We start from the raw sequence: 22,582 nt of genomic DNA, 5'->3' as shown, positions 1-22,582 counted from the left end.
TCTCTCTCTCTCTCTCTCTCTCTCTCTCTCACACACACACACACACACACACACACACACACACACACACACACACAAATTAAGAGTGACTAGTGTAATCTCCTCCACAAAAACAAAAGACAGAAACAGTAGAACACTTATATTCCCAGGCTAGACTATAAGAGTCTTAGCAGCTTCTGGCCTGCCCACCCTTCCCATTCTCTCACTGGGGGAAGGCAGTGCCTGGCTGCCTGGCTGTGTAAGGGTCCTGGGCTACCCTGTGGAGCTCACCCAAGAGGGAGCCTGTGGTAAGGGTGGAGAGTCTCCCAATATCTCCTCACTCCCTACCACCGGCTTACCCTGTGGATGCAAACTACTCTAGAAGCAGTTTCCATCCTTGAGTGGACCCTTGACCACGACCTCCTGAGACCACGCAAGAGCCACATAGGCAAAACACATGACCTGGAGGCCATGGGGCTCAGCCTGAATTCCTGAACTCATGAGGTGGAGGCAGGAGAATCAGGAGTTCAAAGTTATCACTGGTTTAGATAGCAAGTTCAAAGCCAGCCTGGGCTACGGGAGACCTTGTTTCGAAAAACCAAAACCAAAACCCGTGCCCCTCTTCCCAAATAGGGGTACCACTTAATTATTTTAGGGCAAACTGGCAGGTTAAAAACATTACACGCGTCCACCCAGTGATGAGATCTGCTTCCACAGGAGAACTTCATGTTTGTAACTAGCAGAACTTTCCGTGTTCCTCGTAAAAGGCAACACATAATTAGAAGGACCTCATAATTTCTGTTGCTAAAGTGAATGGAATCTTTTCATATTTCCTGGTTTAGTGTATTGAGACACCTAAGTTACAACAGTCATATAACCAATCTTTCTCTTTTATAGTTTTAGCTGTTTTGTGGATTTTCTAGGCAGACATTATATTGTTCCAATATCAACTGTTTTTTTTTCCCCCCTATCTGGCTATTTAAGCTTCTTTTCTTGACAATGGCAAAGGCTTACACTATGAATTCCCATCTCCCAGGCTGAAGCTAGCCCAGCTACTCTTATTTTTCCATATGGGCTTAGCTTTAAGACAAGAGAGACATCCGGCTTGCTTTTTTTTTTTTTTTTTTTTTTTTTTTTTTTTTTTTTGAGACAGGGTTTCTCTGTGTAGCTCTGGCTGTCCTGGAACTCACTTTGTAGACCAGGCTGGCCTCGAACTCAGAAATCCACCTGTCTCTGCCTCCTGAGTGCTGGGATTAAAGGCGTGCACCACCATGCCTGGCCCGGCTTATTTTTTTAATTGTCTTTATTTTTGCTTTGTTTTGTTGTTATTGTTTTGAAACAGGGTAACTCTGGCTGGCCTGGAAATCTCTATGTACACCAGGCTGGCCTTGAACTCACAGAATCTTCCTGCCTCTGCTTCCCACATGCTAGGAAGCTGTACACTGCCATGCCTTGCAACATGTAATGGTTTTACGTACATGCTGAGCTGTGAAATGCCTCGGAAAGCACCCACCTAATCTCACATCGCTCTCCAGGAACCCAGCATCTCTCTCTTATCATTCAAGCCTTTTCGGTTCTCTTCAGGAGCTGGTGGTAAAAAGTTCATCTTGAGCCGGTCGTGGTGGCGCACACCTTTAATCCCAGTACTCGGGAGGCAGAAGCAGGCGGATTTCTGAGTTTGAGGCCAGCCTGGTCTACAAAGTGAGTTCCAGGACAGCCAGGGCTACACAGAGAAACCCTGTCTCGAAAACCCCCCCCAAAAAAAAAAGTTCATCTTGAGCAGATTTTGCATATTTCCTAAGTCTCACTGCTGTCATAAAGGGTGAGGACTGTCTTCCCTCGATGCTCCTATCTGCTGTTGTGGCTCCTGAGCCTACCAACTTCTGGACACTGTACTGTGTAAAATTCCAGAAGATTCTTTCGGACTGACGAGGACAATCACAGGCTCTCCACATGAGGCTGGTTTTGCATGTCTGTGCTCCTTGGCAGGCCGGGGAGGGTGAGGAAGGTCCCTAGTGGGGTTCAGCCTAGAGCCATCCCAAGCCTCCTGCCTGCTTCTCTCCAGTGTTCAGAGCATGCTGGCCAGACTATCAGAAAGTACTGTACAGTGGCTAAACTGGCCATCTAAAGACCTTCTGCTAGGACAGTTTTCTCCAACTCTCGCCTCAGGCCAAGGTTACTGCATTCTATGAGGTAGCATGAGTGTTACTGCGGGCTGAAGACAAGTTACGTTGCAAAGAAAGTTTCTCTAAGGCTCAGGCTGGGAAGGGAGGAACAAGGAACTGATGTTAGCTAGGCCAGGATCTCTGTGGGAGGAAACAGGAGACAGACCTGGCTGAGGAAGCACAATCCATACTGAGGGGACACGAAAGGAGAGAAGTGACTCAGGACAAGGTTAGGGAAGGCAGCCTGGACATCCCTCAAGGACAGAGTCACTAGCAGGGCTTGGAAACTGTGGAGGGAGGAGGCACAGGAACTTGAAATGGGAGTCAATTCCAAATGAAGTCAAGGTGTGGCAGACACTGAAGTGACTTTGTCCCCAACCAGGAGTCTGGTGTCCCTTCAACCATAGAGCTCTGATTCTTCACCATTATGTCACCAATATAAAATCCATACATCTGTGCCTATTCATAAGCAAGCCTCTCCCAAGAGATGACACGTTAGCATCTTTACCATCTAGAATGCCCTGCCTTATGAAAGCGGAAGGGGCTACTGGTCAGCCCTGCAGGACAGTTGTCACCTTTGGAGGGACCTCAAAGCAGGGGTCAGGGACACTGCACGAGCTGATGTGGGTATGTGTGGCACACTCCTTCTGACCTTAGGCGACCTCTCTCTGCCTGGTGTCCACCAGAGGAAGTCTACCTCCGAGCCTAGCCTGAGTAGTTGGAGAAGCAAGCCCTAAAAACTAAATGTTTCCTCCAGTCCCATTCAGTCCTTTCCTCTTGTCCCAGAGGCCCATTCTCGGTGTCCCTTTCCAACCAGTCCACCTAAAAGCCTGGGTTCTCGGAAGACTCTCCTAACTGCTTACCCAGTCTTGGGTCTGCAAGTCGTCCTGAGGCTTGCTCTTGGTGTCTGGCTGGCTGGAGGCCACGGCAAGCCCCTGTGGGGGTGACTGTTGTCTTTGCTCTTGAGCAAGCTGCCACTGTAGCGTCTTCCTCTGGGGGCGCTGTTGCCTGCTGTCCATCTCTAAGTACAGCAGGTTGCAGTTCCCTCGACTAGGGCTGTGGGGCAAGGTGCAGGAAGGGAACTGAGCAGGGTTCCTGCTGCCACGGCAGATCCCTAAAGCAGATGATGGCAGGCCCTGCTGGGGCCGCCTTCTACCTAGTGACTACTCTTGCCGAGTAGCGGGGTCCCTTGTGACTTTCTCTCCCAGGTCTTGTGGCCATTATCCTCCGCACCAGCATCCCCCCAGGGACAGCAGTAGCCTAGAAATAGATGCTAGCCTAGCCTTCTCTGCTCTCACCGAACCACCTGGTCTGCTTTTCCTCGCAGGGGGCGCTCCTTCTGCGGTCCTGACAAGCTCTTCAGTCCTAGGATCCCACCCTCAATAGGCCTCCTCCTGTCTTGGACAACCCTACCACACAAGGCCCAGGCTCAGCGCCAACCTGAGCTCTCATTTCCCACCCTCTCCGTGGGTATGAACTGTGGAAGTCAGTTAAGGGCAGCAGTGAAGGTATGTGGGAGTTGGGTCACCCGCTCCCACGCGGATGCAGAGCTCGCCCAGAGGGCTCTGGGAAGGGCTCTGTAGGCTCCGGGACAGATGAGGGGGGCTTAATGAGCTCCGGTTGACAATGGATCAGCCGGTGAGCCCAGGCTCAGAAGGGTCTGCACAGGGAGTGGAGGGTCGTGTGGCCTGTGAACGCTCATGTGGGTCCAGGTAAACAGAGCTGGCTGGTGAGGCTGACTTAGGACCTTCAGCACCAGCCTGAGAAAGCTGGATCCAAGGACAGAGCTCTAGGGAAGAGGGACGGAGCTTCCGTCCTACAGACCCCGCCCTCCGCGGCCGCTTCCGCCCCCTCCACGCGTGCGCCCCAGCGTTCAAGCCGCATGGCCCCAACACATTCAGAGAAATCACAGCAGTGGGCGGCCTGAGCGCCGTCAGTTTATTAGTGTCGCTTCAGCACCTTGAAATCGTCCACATGGTCGCATGGGACAGATCAGTATCTGCTCCCAAAAAAAGCTATTTACATGAATCCTGCTTTTTATTAAAAAAACAAAAACAAAACTAGCAACATACACACTCTAGAAATCAGTCACAGCGCGCTGGGCAGTCTGCAGAAGCGAACGGAGTCATCCTCACGCAAGGCTGTCAGCTTCTGCTGGCCCCCTTCCAGGACAGAGCAGTCTCTGAAGGGCACAGGGATTTAGGGAGCAAGTACCCTGGCCCTGGGGAGAAGTGCCAGGACGTTTTTATGCGGAATTCATTTGAGATGGAGGCTAGAGGAAGAAGTGAGGCTTGCAGGATAAGGCTAGGGCAAGCCATTGCTTCAGGGCTGAGCCTCCCGCCTCCCCACGCCTCCCCACCCCCACCTCCCAGCACTGGTACCTTTACAGTGATACTGAGCTGCGTACTCAGAGGGTGGTGGCAGGAACCAACTTGAAGGTAGAGGCAGGGCCCCCAACTGACAGCAATGAGCAATGGCAACTGGTGTTGCTTGACAGGGACCTCTAAGACTGGCAGGCTCTGAGGGTGATGCCTCAGAGCTTCGGATGCAAACACACTCTGCGGTTCGTACCACTGCACTGCCTGTCAGGGGGGCTTTGGTGTCATCCTTCAAAGGGACAAAGTGCTTCTCCATGACTTCTCATTACAGCTCCATGAGGTAGGCAAGGAAAATGGACCATCTCTCTAACCACTGGGGGAGTGAGGCACAGGGAGGAAGGACTGCTGTCTAGGTCTGCACCTAGCACTGCCATGGTGGGGGTTGGGGGGAAGGTGTATGGTGCTCAGGTGCTAGGCTTTCCTGACTCCACCCTGGGCCAGCTGTGGGACAAAGACGCTGCCTACACCTTCCTCTTGTGTGTGTAAAGTCAGACCCCTGGAACCAGTCAAGGAAGGAGCACGTATGTACAGGGGAAGGTTCTGGAAAAGGGCTGCCCTCAGGCAAGAGCTTGAACCCCTGTGGCCTCAAGGCTAGAAATCTAGGTCAAATGTTTCATATGAAGGTTGACTTTTGGGAAAAAACACAAGGGGCAGGTAAACTAGGCTCTTAGGCTCCAAGGATTACAGTGGCCTGACTCAGCACAAGATCTTTTCAGAGAATACCTCACCAGGAGTTCCACTAAGAAGCCCTGGACCCAGGGACCTGGGGACCTATTATCCAGGACAAATAGACCCTGTTCAGCAAGTCAATAAGGGAGGTAAGTAAATAAAAACCTGCCATCTTTCACCCCAGGAAGGGCGAGCAGTCCTCAAACTCAGCCTGTCCTGCTCTCGACAATTTTCTCAACATACTCTTAGGAAGGTCTCAAGGTCGAGACACCATTCTTCAGACACCATGCTTCCCAATGGACCACCAGAGCCCCCGAGAGAGCCCTAGCTTCCAGGGTGACAGGAACTCTTCTAATTAGATACCTCGGGGAGAAAGGATTCTTAAGAAAATTAGGACTGAGGCAGTGACCCCTTCATGAGTCTGGTGGAGCGTGTACAGCCAGGATGACCTGAGCTGTCGGACACCAGCACAACCCTTTCAAGTTGGATGGGAAAATGGTGGAGCTGCCACCAAGAACCAGATCCAGGTGGCTATGAGGAGCTTGGCTTGGCTAGACCTAGTCCTGTAAGGGAGGTGGCCTTTGTAGTCAGACCAGCATGCTGGAGCCTTCACGGGCTACAAACAAATCTCTCTCTCTCTCTCTCTCACACACACACACACACACACACACACACACACACACACACACACACACACACACACACACAACCTCTAGATGCCTGTTTCCAGTTTACAACCTCAATTCTCAGCTCAGATCCCACATGGCACACACACACAACCTCTAGATGCCTGTTTCCAGTTTACAACCTCAATTCTCAGCTCAGATCCCACATGGCCAATCCTGGATGATCCTGTCCAGCAAGCAGAATAGAGGGAAGGGCTCAGACAGACCCCAGAAGTGTCTCCCATTTCCAGGACGGACACTGGAACATATGAAAGGACCACCCGATCTGAGCAGCAGAAGCCTAAAGGTGCCCGTGGAATGGGAGCCACAGGGGTAGGGTAGGGATGCAGCTCCTGCTGGCTCTGCCCCAGCAAGGGGACTTCACAAGAGCAACATCTGCTTGGCAGCTACGTTGTCAAATGTATTTGAGAGCATTAGAAAGATCTGCTACTATAAAACCTCCGCCATGAGGCTGGAGTTTATTGGGAACCACGCATGGGGTGCCAGGGACTGACATCTCATGCTAGGAGAGCAAACATGCCCTTGACCTTTAGCTTCTGGCCACTAAACTCCAAAGCTCCCCGTGCTCCCTACTCCCTGAGGAAGCAGAATCCTGACGTCAGCAAAGGGCAGGATACAAAGGCAAGAACATTTCTTGCTTGTGGTCTGGGCTTTCATGGGACCAGAGTTCACCTCCTTTCTTACCAGCCTTTCCACTTGCCCACATATTCTGGTTAGTAAGCCGAGCAAAGTTACTCAGTGGCCCACAGGGAGCTAGCTGGGCTATGAGCACATTCATACTTAAGACTGTTTCTTTGTGTTTTTAAGAGTCTGTCTCTGTAGTAACCACGTGTTAACAGAAATACAGCTGTCCCTCCATCAATGGCTGGCACAGAGTCACTGTCCAGTGTCAGCCCTTCCGTGGGTGGGGCTAGAAGGTGGCTTTGGAGTGTCCAAAGATGCAGATGGGGAAGTGCTTCACGTGAGAAGACCACTGGGCAGCCAGCTGGAAGAACTTGACATCGCTGCATTCCACGCCGTCGATGAGGACTGTGGGAGAGGGCCACCTGACCATCTGCCTGCCTGGCAAGGCAACCACCTGAGATGGTGGGGTGCTGCCAGGAAGCAGGGTAATCCTGAAGCTGGAGGAAGCCCTGCTTAACAAGCCCTTCCCACCACCTGCCCTTCCAGGACTTAGTGCAATGGTGGGTCCACCTCCCAAGGGGTCTGGCAAGGGCAATCTGAGCCACACCTCAGCCAGGCATGGCCCATTTAAGTCACATCCACCTCACAAGGTCCAACTTACTTAAAATAGCTGTATTTCCAGAGGTAGCCTTAGGAAGACCACCCAAGGAACTGGGACTCACAGGGACCCAAAAGCCCTGTGCTCTGAATGCACTGCTTACAGAATAGCCTCTGTAAGATACTTAAGATACATGAATCAATCTTTAAGTGGAAGGAGGGCTGGGATAGAGCAATATGGTAGAGCATTTGCCTAGCACACAGGAGACCCTTGGTTCAATCTCTAGCAATCCTTCCCAAATCTCTACCAATAAAAACAGAAAGGGTTGAACCATTCCTTGAACTTGAAAGGCCGTTAGCTGCATGGAGGCACCTTATCCAAATGTGCTCCAAGAGTGGCTCTGTAAATAAGCCATCAGAGCAAAACAACTGCTTGCCCTGAGGGTTTGAAAGGCCAGCCATCAGTTCCGCTCTGCATTCAGTTTACAAACAGAAGCAAACAGGACCTAGGTCATGGACTGAGTCCCCAGCACCCTGTGGAGCAGCCCCCTGGCCCATGCTCACCCCGAAGCATGTTCTGTTGGTGCTTAGCTGTGCAGATCAGCCGGCTGATGCCCTCGATGCACTGGCTTTTGGATTCCACTTCCTTGTCCTTTGTTTTCTTGGGCAAAAACATCACTGGGAAGAGAAAAGCTCTACTGTTGGCCTACTGTTCCTTCAGGCCCAAATTAGCCCGAGCCCTGACAGCAGGCAGGATGGTAGAATAGCCAAGGGGACGCAGCTGGCCCCTGCTCACCTGGGATTCAGCTTCTTGCTGTGACCACATACAGCACCATCCTGCCTGCTATTCCACCTGAAGCCAGAAGCTGCCCAGAACCTGTGTCCTCACAACTCAGGGGCCAAGCTGTCAAAGTGTGTCTGACTGCCAACCCCTTCTGAGCTGTGGGCTCATGATCATGACTTTACTGAACTTGCTAGGGGGTGGGGGAATGATATTCCCATCACCAACAGTCATCAGAGGCCCCTCTCCCACTGTCCAGCCTCAGTACACTCCCACCTCACCCTTCTTGTTCTTCTCCTTGGTGACGACAGTCATGGACATGGTGGGTGTGGCTGCAGCCTCACCACTGCTGGGCAGCCTGCTGACCTGGAGGGACCGGAAAGTGCACTTGAGCGTGTTTTTGGTGGTGGGCATGTCCTTCTTCTCGGCATCTCTCTTCCTGTCCGCAGGCTGCGCTGCTGTCCAGTAGTCCACCTGCAGCCCCATGAGCTCAGCACCGACGCCCTGGCTGTGGAAGGCAGAGGGAAGTGCTCACATTCCTGATATCACTGTAACATCGGAGGCAAGGGAGTATGGCTAGCATTTAGGGTCAGTAAACTGTGAGAGGCTCTGCAGAGCAGATTGCCCACTTGTCTACTGGGATTCTCTTAGTGCCTGTGGCCATGCCCCGGCAACTTGTACACCCATTCTCCTAGGACCCAGAAGAGTGGCTTCATCAGAGGTGTAATGGCTGGTGAGAGCAGGTGGCACCATGGACTCAAACTCCCCAGTTCAGCCTTGTTGTCTTGAATTCTGTTCAAGACCCAGGTGGCTAGTAGGACTTGCCTCGTCGTGCGGGGCCTAAAGAGCTGTCTCTTGCACCTCTCCCCTCAGCTCCACTTTGAACTACCCACTCTGGGCAAAGGTGCTTCCAGGCTCAGTGAGTCCTGTGTTCATTTACGGTAGCTCCTATCTCTAGGAGCACTACTGAAGGCATCAGCTACCTCCTACCCTGCTCTATGGCAACTGGCCCCATCCCCAAGACCCCTCACAGGACCTCCCCCAGTGCTTCACCAGCATCTGTCCACACTGCTCTGACAAGATGGGGAGCAGAGGGTGGATGCCATCAGAGAACAAGTAAGATGAGAGCAGCGCCGTTTACCTGGGGGAGGACAGGCCTCCACTCACTGAAGGGGAGGAGGGTGGGGTAGGCGAAGCCTCCTTGGCCGCCGGAGATGTAGATGCAGACGGTGGGGTAGAAGAGAGTATGCTGGAGCTTGAGGGGGCTGCGTCGTCAGAGTCTCCTTTGGAGAGGAGTCATAGGCCAATGGTCAGACAACCTTCTAGTCTGGTCCACAGCTGTCTGGAGAGGCAGCTCTTGGGCCAAGTTGGTAGGCAGAGGGGCTTATGCAGGGGGGCAAGATATCCTTTCTTGTCTGGGTTTGCCTTGATCTGAGGCTTTGTGAGTACAGAAGAATCAGCAGAAACTTGCTGTTCCTTCAGACCAGAGGGCCACCTACCCAGAGGGCCACTCTAATCAGCCTCAGAGAGGGATGAGGTTACCTGATGTGGCTGAAGATGGTTCCACGATTCCAACCTTCACAACCTGGGAAGCAACAGATGTTGGCTAGAGGCAAGTAGGGACGCTGAGTAGTTCTACTGCTCTACGTAGGCACCCACCTTGGAGCTAATCTTTGACAGGCTCCCATGGCCCTGCTGCTGCCAAACTTCTGTGCCCACAACATAGGAAACATGTTCCAGCATCCTCCCATCTCTGGGGCAGGGCTCAGCTTTGGGAAGTGGCAAATCCCATGTGCACGTGACTTGCCAATCCCAGACATCCATTAGACTAGGATGAGAAGTACTGTTGCAGAAGTAGGAGCTATTTCACAGAGCGTATGGGCCAACGGAGGAGGCGCCTCAGACGTGGGCTCCAGCACGGTTATGAGCCTTTGGTTATTGACTCTGCGTCAATTCAGTGTAAATCACAACCCCGGATTCAGAGTTTCAGCCATGTCAGGTGCCCACAGGGGACTTTTGTCACTATATAAGAGGCCCTGAACAGGATGCTATAGAGACAAAAAGGCTGTGAAATTGGGACCTCCACATTCAGTCACAGCCCACCTGTATCAGGAGGTACCGCCCTGACTGGGCAAACCTGCCCGAGGCTCCTCCTCATCCTCTAGCAGACAAGTCTGAGACTCCTCTCCTTAGTGCTGAGCTAACCCTGACAGCCTGAGCCATCTCCACAGACCAGGGCTACACTTCTACATGTTCACTGTGCAAACCAAAAGCTCAACTAAAAAACTGCAGGAAGGAAACAGCGGGGATTTGTAAGGAGGAACTAGGCAGCCCTTGGTTGCCTCCCACCCAGGTTCTGTACACATAAGCCAATACAAAAGCACTCCGTTGTGAAGGAGTCTTGGCGGGCTCATGTCCCCAGTGAATGAAGCTGGTGATACTCACCCCGACAAAGGGAATGAACCTCTGAGAGGATTCTTCATCAGGGCTGGGAGCAAAAACAGACGGTTACACTCCCCTCCTGGAGCATACGACCCTGGCCGTCCCCAGCCCAAGGGCCCAGTCTATTTGTCCCCAACCCTACCCAGCCCAGTCCTCAGCCACGTCACCTGCCCACAGGTACTCTTTGTCACTACAGAAAGGCCCCTGGCTTGTTGGATCCCCTCCCATACGTTAACAACCGTAAGTGGGGAATTTCTGCACCCAAGGGGAAGCTGCCATGCAGTCTTGCCATCGGGGAGAGAGCACTACAGCTCATGCCTCTTGAGGGAGACTGATTTTATCACAGTTGCCTGTTCAGCCCTGGCTATGGCCTGCTTCCAGGCCTACCAAGCTGATTCCCTGCTCCATGTGCATGCCCCGTGGAGTGCAGAACTGGGCAACAGGCTGGGCCTTCTCCAGTGACCTTTCCAAAACCAGGGTCTGAATGAAGTCTGTGCCATCTATAAAGGCTACAGCTTTGGCTAAAGTGCTGGTGTTTAACGCTAGGTTCTAACAGAAACAACTAACTATAGTCCGAGGCCTGAGCAGAGCTCCAGGCACAAGCTTGAAGCACTGACCGGGATTAGAGGCTAGATGAGGTATTGTCTGGACTTGGCTCTGTATGGCATTTGGCAGCAGTAACTTGTCCTGGAAGTGCTAGTCGTGACCCATCCACCATGAAGAGGGTCTGAGCTAAGGAGCCGAGATGAAAAGCAATTTGTCTTCCTCCTTTCATGCACTGCCCACTAAGGCTAGCCACGTTCATCTATGAGGAGGCTCCTTGACAACTGGTCTAGTGTCCAGTGGGGTAACCTCAGCCCTAGAGCACATGGCTCCCTCCACAGTCAGAGTGCCCTCTGCATCTCTTGGAAGGGCTGGCTGTGGTGCTGGCTGTGCCTTTTTCTTCTACACCTTCCTTCCTGTGCTCCTCCAGTGGCTTCCTGGTCTGAGGAGCACACCACCAGCTGGAGTCACTTCTTCCTTGTTCTCCAGACACTCCTATCTTGTCTCCTGACACTGATACTGGATGCTAGCGCATCTGTCACACAGATGTACATATATGTGAGGCCAAGCGCTGAGACGGATGGGTGAGATAGATCTCCCTGTATCTAGGGTGGGGGTATCCCTGAGGAGACAGGGCTTCTCCCTTTGTGTAGGCTTGGGGGTGTGGTGCCCCCAGGTGTGCAGTGCAGCAGGTGCTGCCTCACAGTTTTCAGGGAGATGCCTTTGTGGGAAACGACACTTGGGAGGTGTGTGGCCAGCCAGCTGCCTGTCCTGGACAGGGTTGGCAGCCCATCTCCCTGTGTGTGTGCACGGGGTGAGTCTTGTTCCCAGCACTCCCACTCTCAGCACACCCACACGATAGACCAGGGCCGACGCAGAAAGAGGGTTCTTTCTCTGTCCTCCCCAGACCTAAAGACTTGGCAGGTGTCTTGGCCAGCCCACTATGCTGGCCCACTGGAGATGGCTAAATTCCCAGGTTTCCTTTCCTAAGGAGGGCAGTGTTGAAAAGAGAAACCTGTTATCCCTTGTAAATGATTTTACTCCTGGCCCGGATCTGCCCTACCCATGCCTGTCCACTTCAGGAACATTTCAGGCCCAGGAGATTTTAGAAAGCAGGCAAGCATGGTGGCTGCCAGGGTGGAGGCTCTAACCCACTGGGCCACCCACAATCAGTCTGTAGGCCCTCTAGGACCATGACAGAACAGCCTCTTATCCATGGTCCACTCTAAGACACTTGGGAACAGAGCGTGGCTGAGAAGGCCATGTGTGACCAGTCACAGGAAACACTGCAACATGGAGAAGCTACTCAAAGCCAAGCTGTATCAGGGCCATGCAGACAGAACCAGCATAGGACAGCAACTGTGACAGCAGTGCCACACTGCATCTTGGGCCATGCAGAAGCACCAGCACGGGTGCACCAGCAGTGACACTAGCTGGCTGACTGACAGCCTAGAGGCAGAGGCGGCCAGGGCCTGCAGCACAGGTACTCGTGGAAGTCAAGTGGTTGGCAGTCTAGAAATCATGTCCTTAATCTGTTCCCAAAACCTGCCATGATTCCAAAGACACAGAGCTGAGGTCCGAGGACCTATTCCACCCACATAGCCAGAACAGCAGCTGGGAGCTTGTGCTGTCCCATTACGAGCTGAGGGCTCAGCTGCCATTAGAGGACAAGCTGCACCCCCAGCTTCAGTTAAGAGGCAAACAGGGGCAGGTACCTCCCTGCCAGAGCTCTCACAGGGAAGGCCGGGCAAGTCTGGGGCCTCACTGGTTCCCTGCAGGTACCTGTGCCCACCTAGTGCCGGTGTCACTACTGTATCTCAGGCAGAGGGAGTTATGGGCACAGAGAGTGTCTCCTCAAGCCTGGTGTTTACTAGATATAAGTACAGCACAGGAGAGCATGCTGCAGGCTCCTCCTGTCACAGCCGGTGGCATGGGCCAAGCCTCAAGGCAGGAGAGAGATATGAAGGAGGCTGGTCTTTCTCTAACTCAGGGGCTTGTTTAGCAGGGCAGACTGGTGCTCAAGGACCTTCCTATGTGTCCAGTTGGCTCGGATAACGGAAGCAGCACTACCTGCAAGAAGGATCCTGGACCCATGGCTCTGTCCCAGACACTTTTCCCAGGGGACAGATACCTTGAGGCAAGTGTGGAAGACAGTGGGCAGGACCCTCCCAGCACTGAAAAGGGCAACTCTAAGGGTGCCTGAGAGCAGCTCAGATTTTTAGAGAGGGAGGCGTTGGCAGGGAAGAAATCCTCAGAAGCCTGGCTGCCTCCCCAAAGAAATTAGAGAAGGCATTACAAACCCCTCTGCGTCCCTGCCGGCCCTAGGACCTGATTCTACAGTGCAGGGAGCAGGTACGGCACCTGCCATACTGTGCCAGCTCCTTGACCTTCTACCTCTACACTTCACACAGAGGAACAGCACGGTGGTGCCTCCTGTCTGAGGCTGTGCGGGTGGCCAGACTACTGCTACTGTTAGGAGCAAGGCCTGCGTGGGTCCTGACACTAGCACCAGCGCTTGGTTAACAAAAGGCTTTAGAAGCACAAAGTCCTTAAGGTTGGAGGTGGACTAGCAGGATCCATCAGCAACTCTCTAGAAAGGGGCTCGTAGGTGCCCTTCCAGAAACAGAGATCCTGCCTGGGGCATCAGGAGATGCACTTGGGCAATGGCCCTACTAAACAAGCCCCAAAGACCAGCCTGGAGACAGATAGGGTATAAGCCAGACAGCTGTACCTCAGGGTAAAGTCAAAGTGAAAATGCTTTTTCCTTTTTTGGAAAGCCACCAAGAGAGAAAACACACATGTTAGGACACTCAGGAACAACAACAAGTCATCTACATACTCAGGCAGGAGCAGAATGGCTCCTGGTGGTTTGGCTGAGGGCTCATGGGGGGATCTGTGTAGCCGATCTGCCCCTGGGCACCAGGCAGTCAAGAAGCAAGGCTGACCTCTGCTGATCTACTACACCAGATGAGCCTCTGGCTCAACTATCTTTTGGTCTGGGGAAGGCAGTGTGTGACATGCACAACTTAAAGAGATGGTGAACTTTTGTTGTCACTGGCTGCAGGGTCTCTGCCTCTCCTGAGCAGGGTGCTGGGCCCAACCTGGACATCAAGGAGGAGGCTGCCTTAGGCTCTGTGTACTTAACTCTCCTTGACTGCATGTAGGCTACAATGTCCAGAGGTCTGAGCCAAGACAGATATGTTTAGTTCCCTAAGTTGAGGAGGTCCTGCCTAAGGCCCCTCAGCATCTTGGGCTCAGACCCACTCTGTCTAATCTTTCACACAGAACTTCTGAGCACTGCCCAATTCTGGGCAGTTGGGATCATGATCTAACTGTTCACCCAGAAGCCAAAGCCAGGGTCAGGGGACCTGTGAGGAAGGAGCCACGTGGAAGGAACATGACTAGACAGAAGGACTAAAGAACCAGTGCCTTTTACTACATCACGTAGAATGTCAACATGCACAAAAATAAGGGGTTCTAAAAACCCAACCTGGTATTCTGATCTGACATGGAGTAGGCTCCTGCCACACTCAGCTGTTTCATCCTGGCCCCTTGAAAAGGTCCATCCCATAGCCTACATGGAGCAGAGGGTCAAGGTACATCTCTTAGGTCCCCCAGCCCTGCCAGGCCCACCATGTTACCTCTTCTGCTTGTAGGTCAGCATGGCCTCTGCGATGGGGAGCTGGTGAGCACAGTTGGCTCCTGAGATGTACTGGGTGATGCGTGACACGATGTCTGGTGTGTCCTGCACTGCACAAGGCAGAGGCGGCAGAGGGTCAGCATGGTAGCTAGGTGCGAGCTGCGGGGGTCTGGGCTGAATCCCAGGCACTGTTTTGGCTCCTTTCTCTCCCAGCTCTCTGTCAGCAGCCTCTGACTCACGTGACCAGCAACAATGGTCCCAGGTGAGGGGGCAGGGTTGCTTCTCAAATCCTGAAGGCAGGTTCTACCCTGCACCTGCCCCTTCCCAATGGCCCCACACCGTTTTACCAGTAGGTCAAGGTAAAAGCTTGGGTTGAGTGAAGGAAGCCCCATAACACACCCACCCATCCCACAGCTGAGCCTGAGAAATGGGGTCTCCAGGGGAAGGGGCTGTAGATGCATGGGCAGCCCCCTCACCACACAGTGCCCAGGCCTCACCACTGCTCTGGGCTTCCAGCTTGTTGAACAGGTCTCTCCAGGCCAGATCCTGGAAGAAGTTGTTGTAGCGGTAGTCCACAGAGCCCAGGTACCTGGCCACGGGGTGGGAGCCTGGGAAGCCCAGGAAATCCGTCACCATGTGGAGTGTCTAACCCCAGACAACCCTGCTGTCCTGAGCCCCTCTGCAGTAGGCCACCATAGGTCTGCAGGAAGAGCAATGGCAAAGTCCCCACTGCCTGTTGTTCTCCCAGGGAAGGCATATAAGATGAAAGAAAGCCAAGGTGAAGGCAGGAAGACCAAGGAAGGTGGTATAAATGGGCTCCAGGTGAGACACTGCCTTTGAACTTCACAACTGATAAACGAGTGAAGCCCTGAACAGGTGTGCTTTGTAGTTAGAGGATCTGCACAAGTCAAATGGCTCCTGGAGTTCAAGTCCACAGGACCATGACAACCTCTAAAGGCTGATTGGACTTTCTGGTGACACAAACCGAAGCTTATGTGGAATGATCAGTGGCAGGGCCAGCATGGACCATCCTAGTTTGCCCTCTATCACATTCTACATGACAAGGACATTTGTCAAAGAGAGGACCATGACCATAAGAACAGGTCTTACTACAGAGCCTGGCTCCTGGCTGCTCAGAACTGTTTGATCCTTAGCTTCCCAGTGCTAGGGTGACGATATTATGCCTGGCATGCATGGTTTTTCAATAGAGTGAAATAACTACAATTTTAAATAACAGAATGATGCCATGTTGGTACCTCCACCCTTACCAGGCTGTGTCCCTGTCTCTAAGGTCCCCCAGGCTTAGTCACAGGTGGCCAGCAGCCCAAGGCCCCTCACCCAGTGGGATGATGAGGAAGCGCATGTAGCCGAGCCAGTCAGGTGTCTTGTGAGACAGCTGCTCCACGAAGAGCCGCAGGATGGCGCTGAGGTAATGCTGCGCTCCCGCCACTGCGATCTTCACAGGGGTCGGTGGCTGAGAATTGCAGTTGCAGCTGTGATCCCAAGAGGGTGGGGCAGAGAGGGAGAGATGCCTCACTGTCTCTGTCCCAGGATCACCCTACTGAAGTCTGGGAAGCCAATGCCCCCAAGCTGCAGCTGTTCTTGCCACACAATCCCAAGGGAGCTACCAGGCCCAGGATGCCCCACCAACAGGGGTTCTGAGTTTGTGGGGCAGGAAGCTGAATGTCTGCCTGGATACGCCTGGGCCAGAAGACCTGTGCTCAAGACCTCTGCTGGGACAACTGCAAGTGGACCGCCCCCCAACCCCCCCCCCAACCCCTAAATGAGCTTCAAAATATCCCCTGGGAATCAGAGTAAAGCTGCAGGAAGTCTATGAGCAGAACATCTGGAACCATCCATGATTGTCAGGGTCAAATACTCCATCTTCTAGTGGCAGGCGGGCTGGGATGTAAGATCCCAGTAAACACCCAGGCAGGGATGTCCAAGGGTCGAGCCCCAGGTAAGAAGGGAGCAGCAGACTCACTATCGCTGTATCCGAGAGACAATGGTGCTGAAGGCAGCCTGCACGTCAGCAGCAGAGCACGTGCAGACCACAGGAAGTGTATGCTTCTGCAGGACATCTGAGAGGAACTAGAGAGGGACAAGCTGACAATGACCTGGGCGTGGTACCTGGTAGTCCCCAGATATCCAGGCAGTGCTGAGGAGAGGGCGGGGTACATGGCTGTATCCCTTACCTGTCCCTGCCAGTCAGAGGTGTTGACGAGAATGATATTCTCGGGGAGTTGGTCATCAGAGATGAGGATGTGGTTCAATTGGTCATACACAGTTTTCCTGGGAATCTAGAGACACCAGGTGTCCACACAAGGAAAAGCAGCACCCAGGCCTTTTAACTCCCAACCCTGGGTCTCATACTCATACTGCCTGCAGGCATGGAGGCTGAGGGCATGTAAGGAGGTGCCTAACTAATTAATGTGGAGGTCCCTAAGTCTGGAGTGGCCACACTTCAGGCGGTGGGACAGCGCCTAACTAACGTGGAAGTCCCTAAGTTTGGAGTAGCCATACTTCAGGTGGCGGGACAGCGCTAACTAACATGGAGGTCCCTAAGTCTGGAGCGGCCACACCTTGAGTGGCAGGACAGGGTCAACAGGCTTCCTGACAAGAGGACCTATGACTGTCTTCTCACAGCAGGCCCTCCAGGTTTGCCCAGTCCTCCAGACCCCTAGGCTTCTCTCTGCTCTGTCTGGGCAGTATCCTCCCCAGTTCCTACCCTAACCTGAAGCTGGCTCCTCGTGTCTGGACAGCGCTCATTGTCTAGGCTGTTGGCCCGTTCATTCTGTGGCCGAGCAGGCTGTCGCTCCTTCAGGGATGTGCTCCGGCCCCGGCGGCCGGCCGGCTTTGATTCTGACCTGTTAGAGAGCAGGAAAGGCAGTGGAGAACAGCTGGGGTGGTAAGCTGTATGTTCACTGCAGGTTGCACACTACGCTGCCCCACGACAGCTGCCACCATCCCCACCTGACAGACCCTGTGAGGTGACACTGAAATCTCCCCAGCAACCTGAGCCCTCAGTGGCATGGAAGCAGTGGTGCCTCTTGGGCACTTTGGCCTTTAGGGTGGTAAGCCAGCAGATGGCAGAGCTGCTAGTGACCAAGTGGCTTCCCACAACCCTGCCCTAAAGGTGCAAAGAGTCCCTCAGCACGAAGGCCACACCTGGTGGAGGGGATGACAAGTGACTCAGTCTTGATGATTCTTCCACTGGGAGGCAGCTTCTCGGTGAACACATCTAAGGTGGAGGTCTCAGCCTCTGGGCTGTCCTCAGGTTGCCCTGATGGTTCCCGGGGGACTGCTGCACTCTGATGGGTTGAGAAAGAGCCATAAGCACCAAATACAGAAACATTTACCGTGCCTCTCCCGTCCGTGTGCCCCTGATTTGGGGAAAGGCTCTGGGATTCCTCTAACCTCAGGTCTTGCGTAAGGCACAGTCACAAGCGAGAGGAGAGGTATTCCTCTCCTACAAGTAACTCTTGGACCAACTATGATCAGCACCAAACCTGCTGGAAACCCCACCCACCCTGCTCCTTATCAGAGAGACTCCATGAGGGCCAGGGTCTGATAGCAAGGCTAGGACACAGCCCTCCACCTGAGATACCTGGCCAATATCCACAGAGTGAACAAGGATCACCAGGCAGCCTGGTGGCTCCTGGGGGTGGTATACATGTTTTCAGAGTATGAGAACACAAACCCCATGTGCAGGTCTGTACATCTGAATCAGCTGCACACGACAGGTGGATGAATGTCCCCCTGCCCCCATGCCTGCTTACAAGGGCCACCGTGTCAGAGACGCTGTCGCTGAGCTGCTGCTTGCCTCCCAGGGATCGCGTCTTCTCAGGTACATCAGCCTAGGGGTGAAGAGACAGGAACTGGCTTATGCTGTGGAACCAGGATGTCTACTTCTGGATGGGAGGAAGCCCAGGGAGACTAGCTGCGAATTTCACAGACTGTGAGCTCAGGATTACATTAGAAGATGCACCTGCTACTGGGCAGAACCCTGAGCCCAGGATACTTCAGCTAGGTACACACTGGCTAGCTATTCAGGACTCATGGGGAGGAAGGATGAGGGTGCCAGCCAGGTCCAAGGGTCTCACACTGCATAGAATGGCCTACTCACCGGGCTTGGAGGCTCCCTGTGGCTCCGGGCACTGTGGATGCTCCCTATCTCTGTCTGTGAGCTGGAGTGAGACAGGCCTTCGAAGTAAGGCCTGGATGAAGAAAGGAGTAGATATTAATTCCCTAGATCCCTCCCTATACACTGAGAATGAGGTTCAATGCCCCCCCCCACCCCCCACACAGCAGGGCAAGCAGCATGGACCTCAGCAACAGAAGAGAGCAACATCCAAAGACACAGTGAGGAAGAACTGTGTAACTAAATGCCTGCTACTGAGGGAACGTTACACTATGATAGGATTCTGCAGTGACAACTCCAGGTGGCATAGCTCCTGCACTGTCTATGAAGTCAGCAGCAGAGAATGTGTCCCAGGGCTGCTGAGATGACTCAGTGAGTAAAAGCGCCTGCTGCTAACCCTTAAGACTTGAGTTTGAACCTTGGGACCCACGCAGTGGGGAGGGGAGAAGTAATCCTAGCAATTTGTCCTCTGACCTTCATTCTTGTGCTGTGGCACACACGTGCCACCTCCCACATTAAAATGTAATTTAAAACAAGAAGAAAACACCATCTGCTTGTGTTGCTCACCCCAGGTAGGCAGTCAACACCACACAGTGAGTGGTTGTCAGCAGTGGATGCCCCTTGTGGTTTGAAAAGGTGTGGCCTTCATAAACTCATGTGTTTGAATGCTTGGCCCACAGGGAGTGGCACTATCAGGAAGTGTGGCCTTGTTGGAGGAAGTGTGTCACTGTGGGGACAGGTTTTGAGGTCTCCTATGCTCAAGCTCCACCCAATGCAGACCCAGGCTCCTGCAGAACTTTCAGCTCCTTCTCCAGCACAGTGCTGCCATGCTCCCTGCCGGGACAATAATGGACTAAACCTCTGAGATTTTAAGCCAATCCCAAGGAAATGTTTTCCTTTTATAAGACTTGCTGTGGTCACGGTATCTCTCTTCGCAGCAATGAAACCCTAACTGATACCCGAGTTGAGAACCGAGATCTACAACCAGACTACAGGAAACAGAAGAACATTTTCAACAGCACAAGGTTATCATGGGCAGGTCCAGAACAACTAAGTCATCCAAGACACATTCAGACTGCTCCAGACCAACACACGGGACTCGACACCAAGCCTGAGAAAGCCATTTCAGACTAATCCAGAACAGACATGACTCTGGATCAGCCAGGGTAACTCCTGACACTCAGATCAACCTGGATGAATGTACCTGTCTTCAGCAAATAAGTGTGAGTGAAGAAAGAGGAGATGAGGACAGCAGAAACCCAAGAGATGTTATAGAACTCAGGTTAAAATAGCTGGCAGGATTTCTGCTGGTCCATGTGGGTGAGAAGGCTACGCAGAGACCTGCAAATGTGGGGTGCCATTTGTGACTACTTAGGATCAGGGTGCCACAGTGATCACACATTGCTCCAGAACTACAGGTATTAGCTGGCCAGGGATTACGCCAACACAATGTCATAGGGCTCATGATGGGAAGGATCTGGACTCTGTGGGTGAGCCCAAGGTGACCCAGCAGAGGTCACACTACAGCAGAGGACACACTCAAGCCTAAAATGAGGCAGGAAGGTGCAGTGCTGAGACAGGGGGACTGAGGTAGAGGAGCCCAGCAAGGAGCTTGCTTGACCTAGAGAACACCCCCCAAACCAGCAGTGAACCCCTGACTGAGCCCAGCAAGGCGCAGGTAGGAAAAGAAGCTGAGGCCGGAGGATGCCACCCCAGAACCAGAAACATAATAGGCGTTAGAGTTTGTTTTCTGAAACAATGTCTCATTATTCTGTAGTCTAAACTGCCCTTAAACTCAGCTATTTAAGCTTTGCAATGCCAAGTTTCCTAAATGCTGAGACTACAGGCATGAGAAACCAAGTCCAGCAGTAATGAATAAAGTGTCATCACTGAGAGTTATGGTTAATTAACTGCAAGACACAAGAAATCCAAATTTCTTGTGTGTGCTTCTCAGTACTGTCCTGGTTAAAAACTTAAAAATCAAGTATCTTTAATTTTTTTGAAATCCTGAGTCTCTCTGTCCTCAATAACTACACCAAGACTGAAGTCTACACACTGTCCTGAGGGCTTAGCCTCTCTAGGCCCCACATAGCCACAGTACATGTATGCAGACTAGCCTGTTTTCTTTTTCTCTTTCTGCCCTAGGCTAGGCTTGCCCATCTGTCCTCCCAGCCAAACCAAGGAGGAGCACCGGATGGGGCTTCTCTCTGCTGCTTGTGACAGTAGGGCCCTCTAGTTTCTAGTATACCTCAGGGCTGTTGGCGGGGAGGGGGGAATGGAGAGGGACAGTCTAGGCCCTTCATTCTTCTGCAGTCTGCTGCAGGGACCAAGCTCTGACCTCACAGAGCCCCTTCCAGCTCAAGCCCTTTCCCTGATGCTCCCTCCCTCCCTGCCTCCAGATGGCTCTGCTTGTCTCTAGTTCCTAATGGACACGCAAGCACTGTGTTCCATTTGCACGGTTACCACTCACCCCGAGAAATACTCTGCCTGTGGAAAGATGCCAGACCTAGCTCCAATGGGTCAGTAGTTATGCCCTTCCACACCTATCTTTCTACAAAGGCATCCTTTGTTTCTGGCCACAGGGAAAAGCTACCTGGCTCTGTCTACCCACTAAACTTGGACTCACTCCATCCTACCTCCTCTCAGGATGTCCTGGTCTACCCTTCGAGAGCTGTCCAAGCACGTGGTGCCCCAAGGTGAAACATGGGTCATAACAAACGGTCAGCCCAAACCAACTCAGACCATTCTAGAACAAGACTATCAGGCAGCTCAGAATCCTTGTCTAGGCTCAGGCTTATTAGACTTGGCAGTTTCAACGTGGTAGAGCTTACCTGAGCTTGGGCTTGGGGGTGCTAAGGACACTGTCATCGTCATCCATGTCAGGGCCACTGTCGCTGGGGTTCTCCACATCCAGCGTGTCATAGAGAAGATCCAGGTCCTCCTCCACCTCGGGAACATGTTCTGCAGGGTCCTGCTCCGAATCCAAGACCTAAAGCGATGGATGCTGACATATATGAGAGCCCACAGAGACCTGTGCCACTACTTGGCTCACAAAGCGGGGTGTGCAGGAACACGAGCAGGAGGGCAAACAGTGCCACACACGCTCACTTGACAAAACATCCTACTGTTTGCTTTTCGTCTCTCTCTCCTCCTCTCTCTCTGAGTAGTCACAGGACAGAAGTTGATATCAAATATCTCCCTCTTTCTGCATTGCTGTTTGAGACAGACTTCTCCCACTGAACCATAGTGAGCTGTCAGCCGCACTCGCTGGACGACAAGCCCCAGCGATCCTCCTGTCTCCTACTCCAGCACTGTGGTTACACATGTGCACAGCTGCACCCACTTCTAAGTCCCCACGCTTGTGTGGGGACACCACTCACTGAGCATCCATTTCCCAATACCTGTCCACGCCTCTAATCTAGGAACTGGGTCACCTCAGAGACCTCAAGTCACATCATCGTGTGATTACCCTTCAATAGCTTGGCAAGGATGTGTCTAGAACACAATGTTCACACTTTGTAAAACACAGAGATAGCCGAACTTGGACAGCACACGAGGTCCTGACCCCTCAACCAAGATACGAAGTTCTTCTCTCCCGGAAGTCTTCTGGGCCTGGCAGAGCCACATTATATTTCCCCAGGCAAACTCTGATCAGAGATGGTGTCAGAGTGTCTACCAAGAGAAACTTGTGAGCACCGTGTTAGAGAGCCTCCAGTAAGTGACTCAGGAAAGAGGGTGAACTCTCCTGAGGATCAGTAACCACTGAGAAAGAGCTATGAGGAGTGGCTCCTCCTGTCCTTCCCATGAGGATGAAGACTGTCCTTGAAGAACAGGACTTCCCCAGACTCTCAATCTGCTGAGCCCTGATCTTGGACTTGCAGCCTGCAGACCCACGAGCCAGACACACTGGCTGTTGCATTACACATCCTGAGATGAT

The 22,582-nt window shown here is 52.8% G+C and overlaps 2 protein-coding genes across 26 annotated transcripts in view; both read right to left on the bottom strand.

Moving 5' to 3' along the window:
• The window catches only part of Tex22 (testis expressed gene 22), a 14,455-nt gene extending 10,474 nt beyond the window's left edge, over positions 1 to 3,981 (bottom strand). Inside the window, exons 1-2 of one of the 5 annotated variants that reach the window (XM_006516338.4) lie at positions 3,443 to 3,981; positions 3,008 to 3,200 (exon numbers count right to left, since the gene is read on the bottom strand). In XM_006516338.4, the coding sequence (XP_006516401.1) occupies positions 3,008 to 3,163 (156 nt within the window). In that variant the 5' untranslated portion in view covers positions 3,164 to 3,200; positions 3,443 to 3,981. Of the gene's footprint in view, positions 1 to 3,007; positions 3,340 to 3,442 lie in introns of all 5 variants that reach the window. The other 4 variants (XM_030246974.1, NM_029381.2, NM_001361920.1 and 1 more) reach the window with 4 other exon arrangements.
• A 61-nt stretch (positions 3,982 to 4,042) lies between these two features.
• Positions 4,043 to 22,582, bottom strand: part of Pacs2 (phosphofurin acidic cluster sorting protein 2) — a 59,948-nt gene continuing 41,408 nt past the window's right edge. For 4 of the 21 annotated variants that reach the window (XM_006515769.3, XM_006515771.2, XM_006515778.1 and 1 more), the window contains 17 exons: positions 21,477 to 21,634; positions 18,631 to 18,721; positions 18,284 to 18,361; positions 17,673 to 17,815; positions 17,233 to 17,371; positions 16,700 to 16,804; positions 16,489 to 16,595; positions 15,843 to 15,997; positions 15,002 to 15,112; positions 14,506 to 14,614; positions 13,596 to 13,628; positions 10,325 to 10,367; positions 9,422 to 9,464; positions 9,021 to 9,162; positions 8,161 to 8,387; positions 7,663 to 7,776; positions 4,051 to 6,939 (listed from right to left, as the gene is read on the bottom strand). In XM_006515769.3, coding sequence (XP_006515832.1) covers positions 6,788 to 6,939; positions 7,663 to 7,776; positions 8,161 to 8,387; positions 9,021 to 9,162; positions 9,422 to 9,464; positions 10,325 to 10,367; positions 13,596 to 13,628; positions 14,506 to 14,614; positions 15,002 to 15,112; positions 15,843 to 15,997; positions 16,489 to 16,595; positions 16,700 to 16,804; positions 17,233 to 17,371; positions 17,673 to 17,815; positions 18,284 to 18,361; positions 18,631 to 18,721; positions 21,477 to 21,634 — 1,950 coding nt within the window. In that variant the 3' untranslated portion in view covers positions 4,051 to 6,787. Of the gene's footprint in view, positions 6,940 to 7,662; positions 7,777 to 8,160; positions 8,388 to 9,020; positions 9,163 to 9,421; positions 9,465 to 10,324; positions 10,368 to 13,595; positions 13,629 to 14,505; positions 14,615 to 15,001; positions 15,113 to 15,842; positions 15,998 to 16,488; positions 16,611 to 16,699; positions 16,805 to 17,232; positions 17,372 to 17,672; positions 17,816 to 18,283; positions 18,362 to 18,630; positions 18,722 to 21,476; positions 21,635 to 22,582 lie in introns of those variants that run through there. The other 17 variants (XM_006515770.3, XM_030246677.1, XM_030246680.1 and 14 more) reach the window with 13 other exon arrangements.

Source organism: Mus musculus, chromosome 12, assembly GCF_000001635.26.
Source record: "Mus musculus strain C57BL/6J chromosome 12, GRCm38.p6 C57BL/6J".
Lineage (NCBI taxonomy): Eukaryota > Metazoa > Chordata > Mammalia > Rodentia > Muridae > Mus > Mus musculus.
The sequence above is the reverse complement of the archived record's forward strand: the minus strand, read 5'-3'. Positions and strand labels throughout refer to the sequence as shown.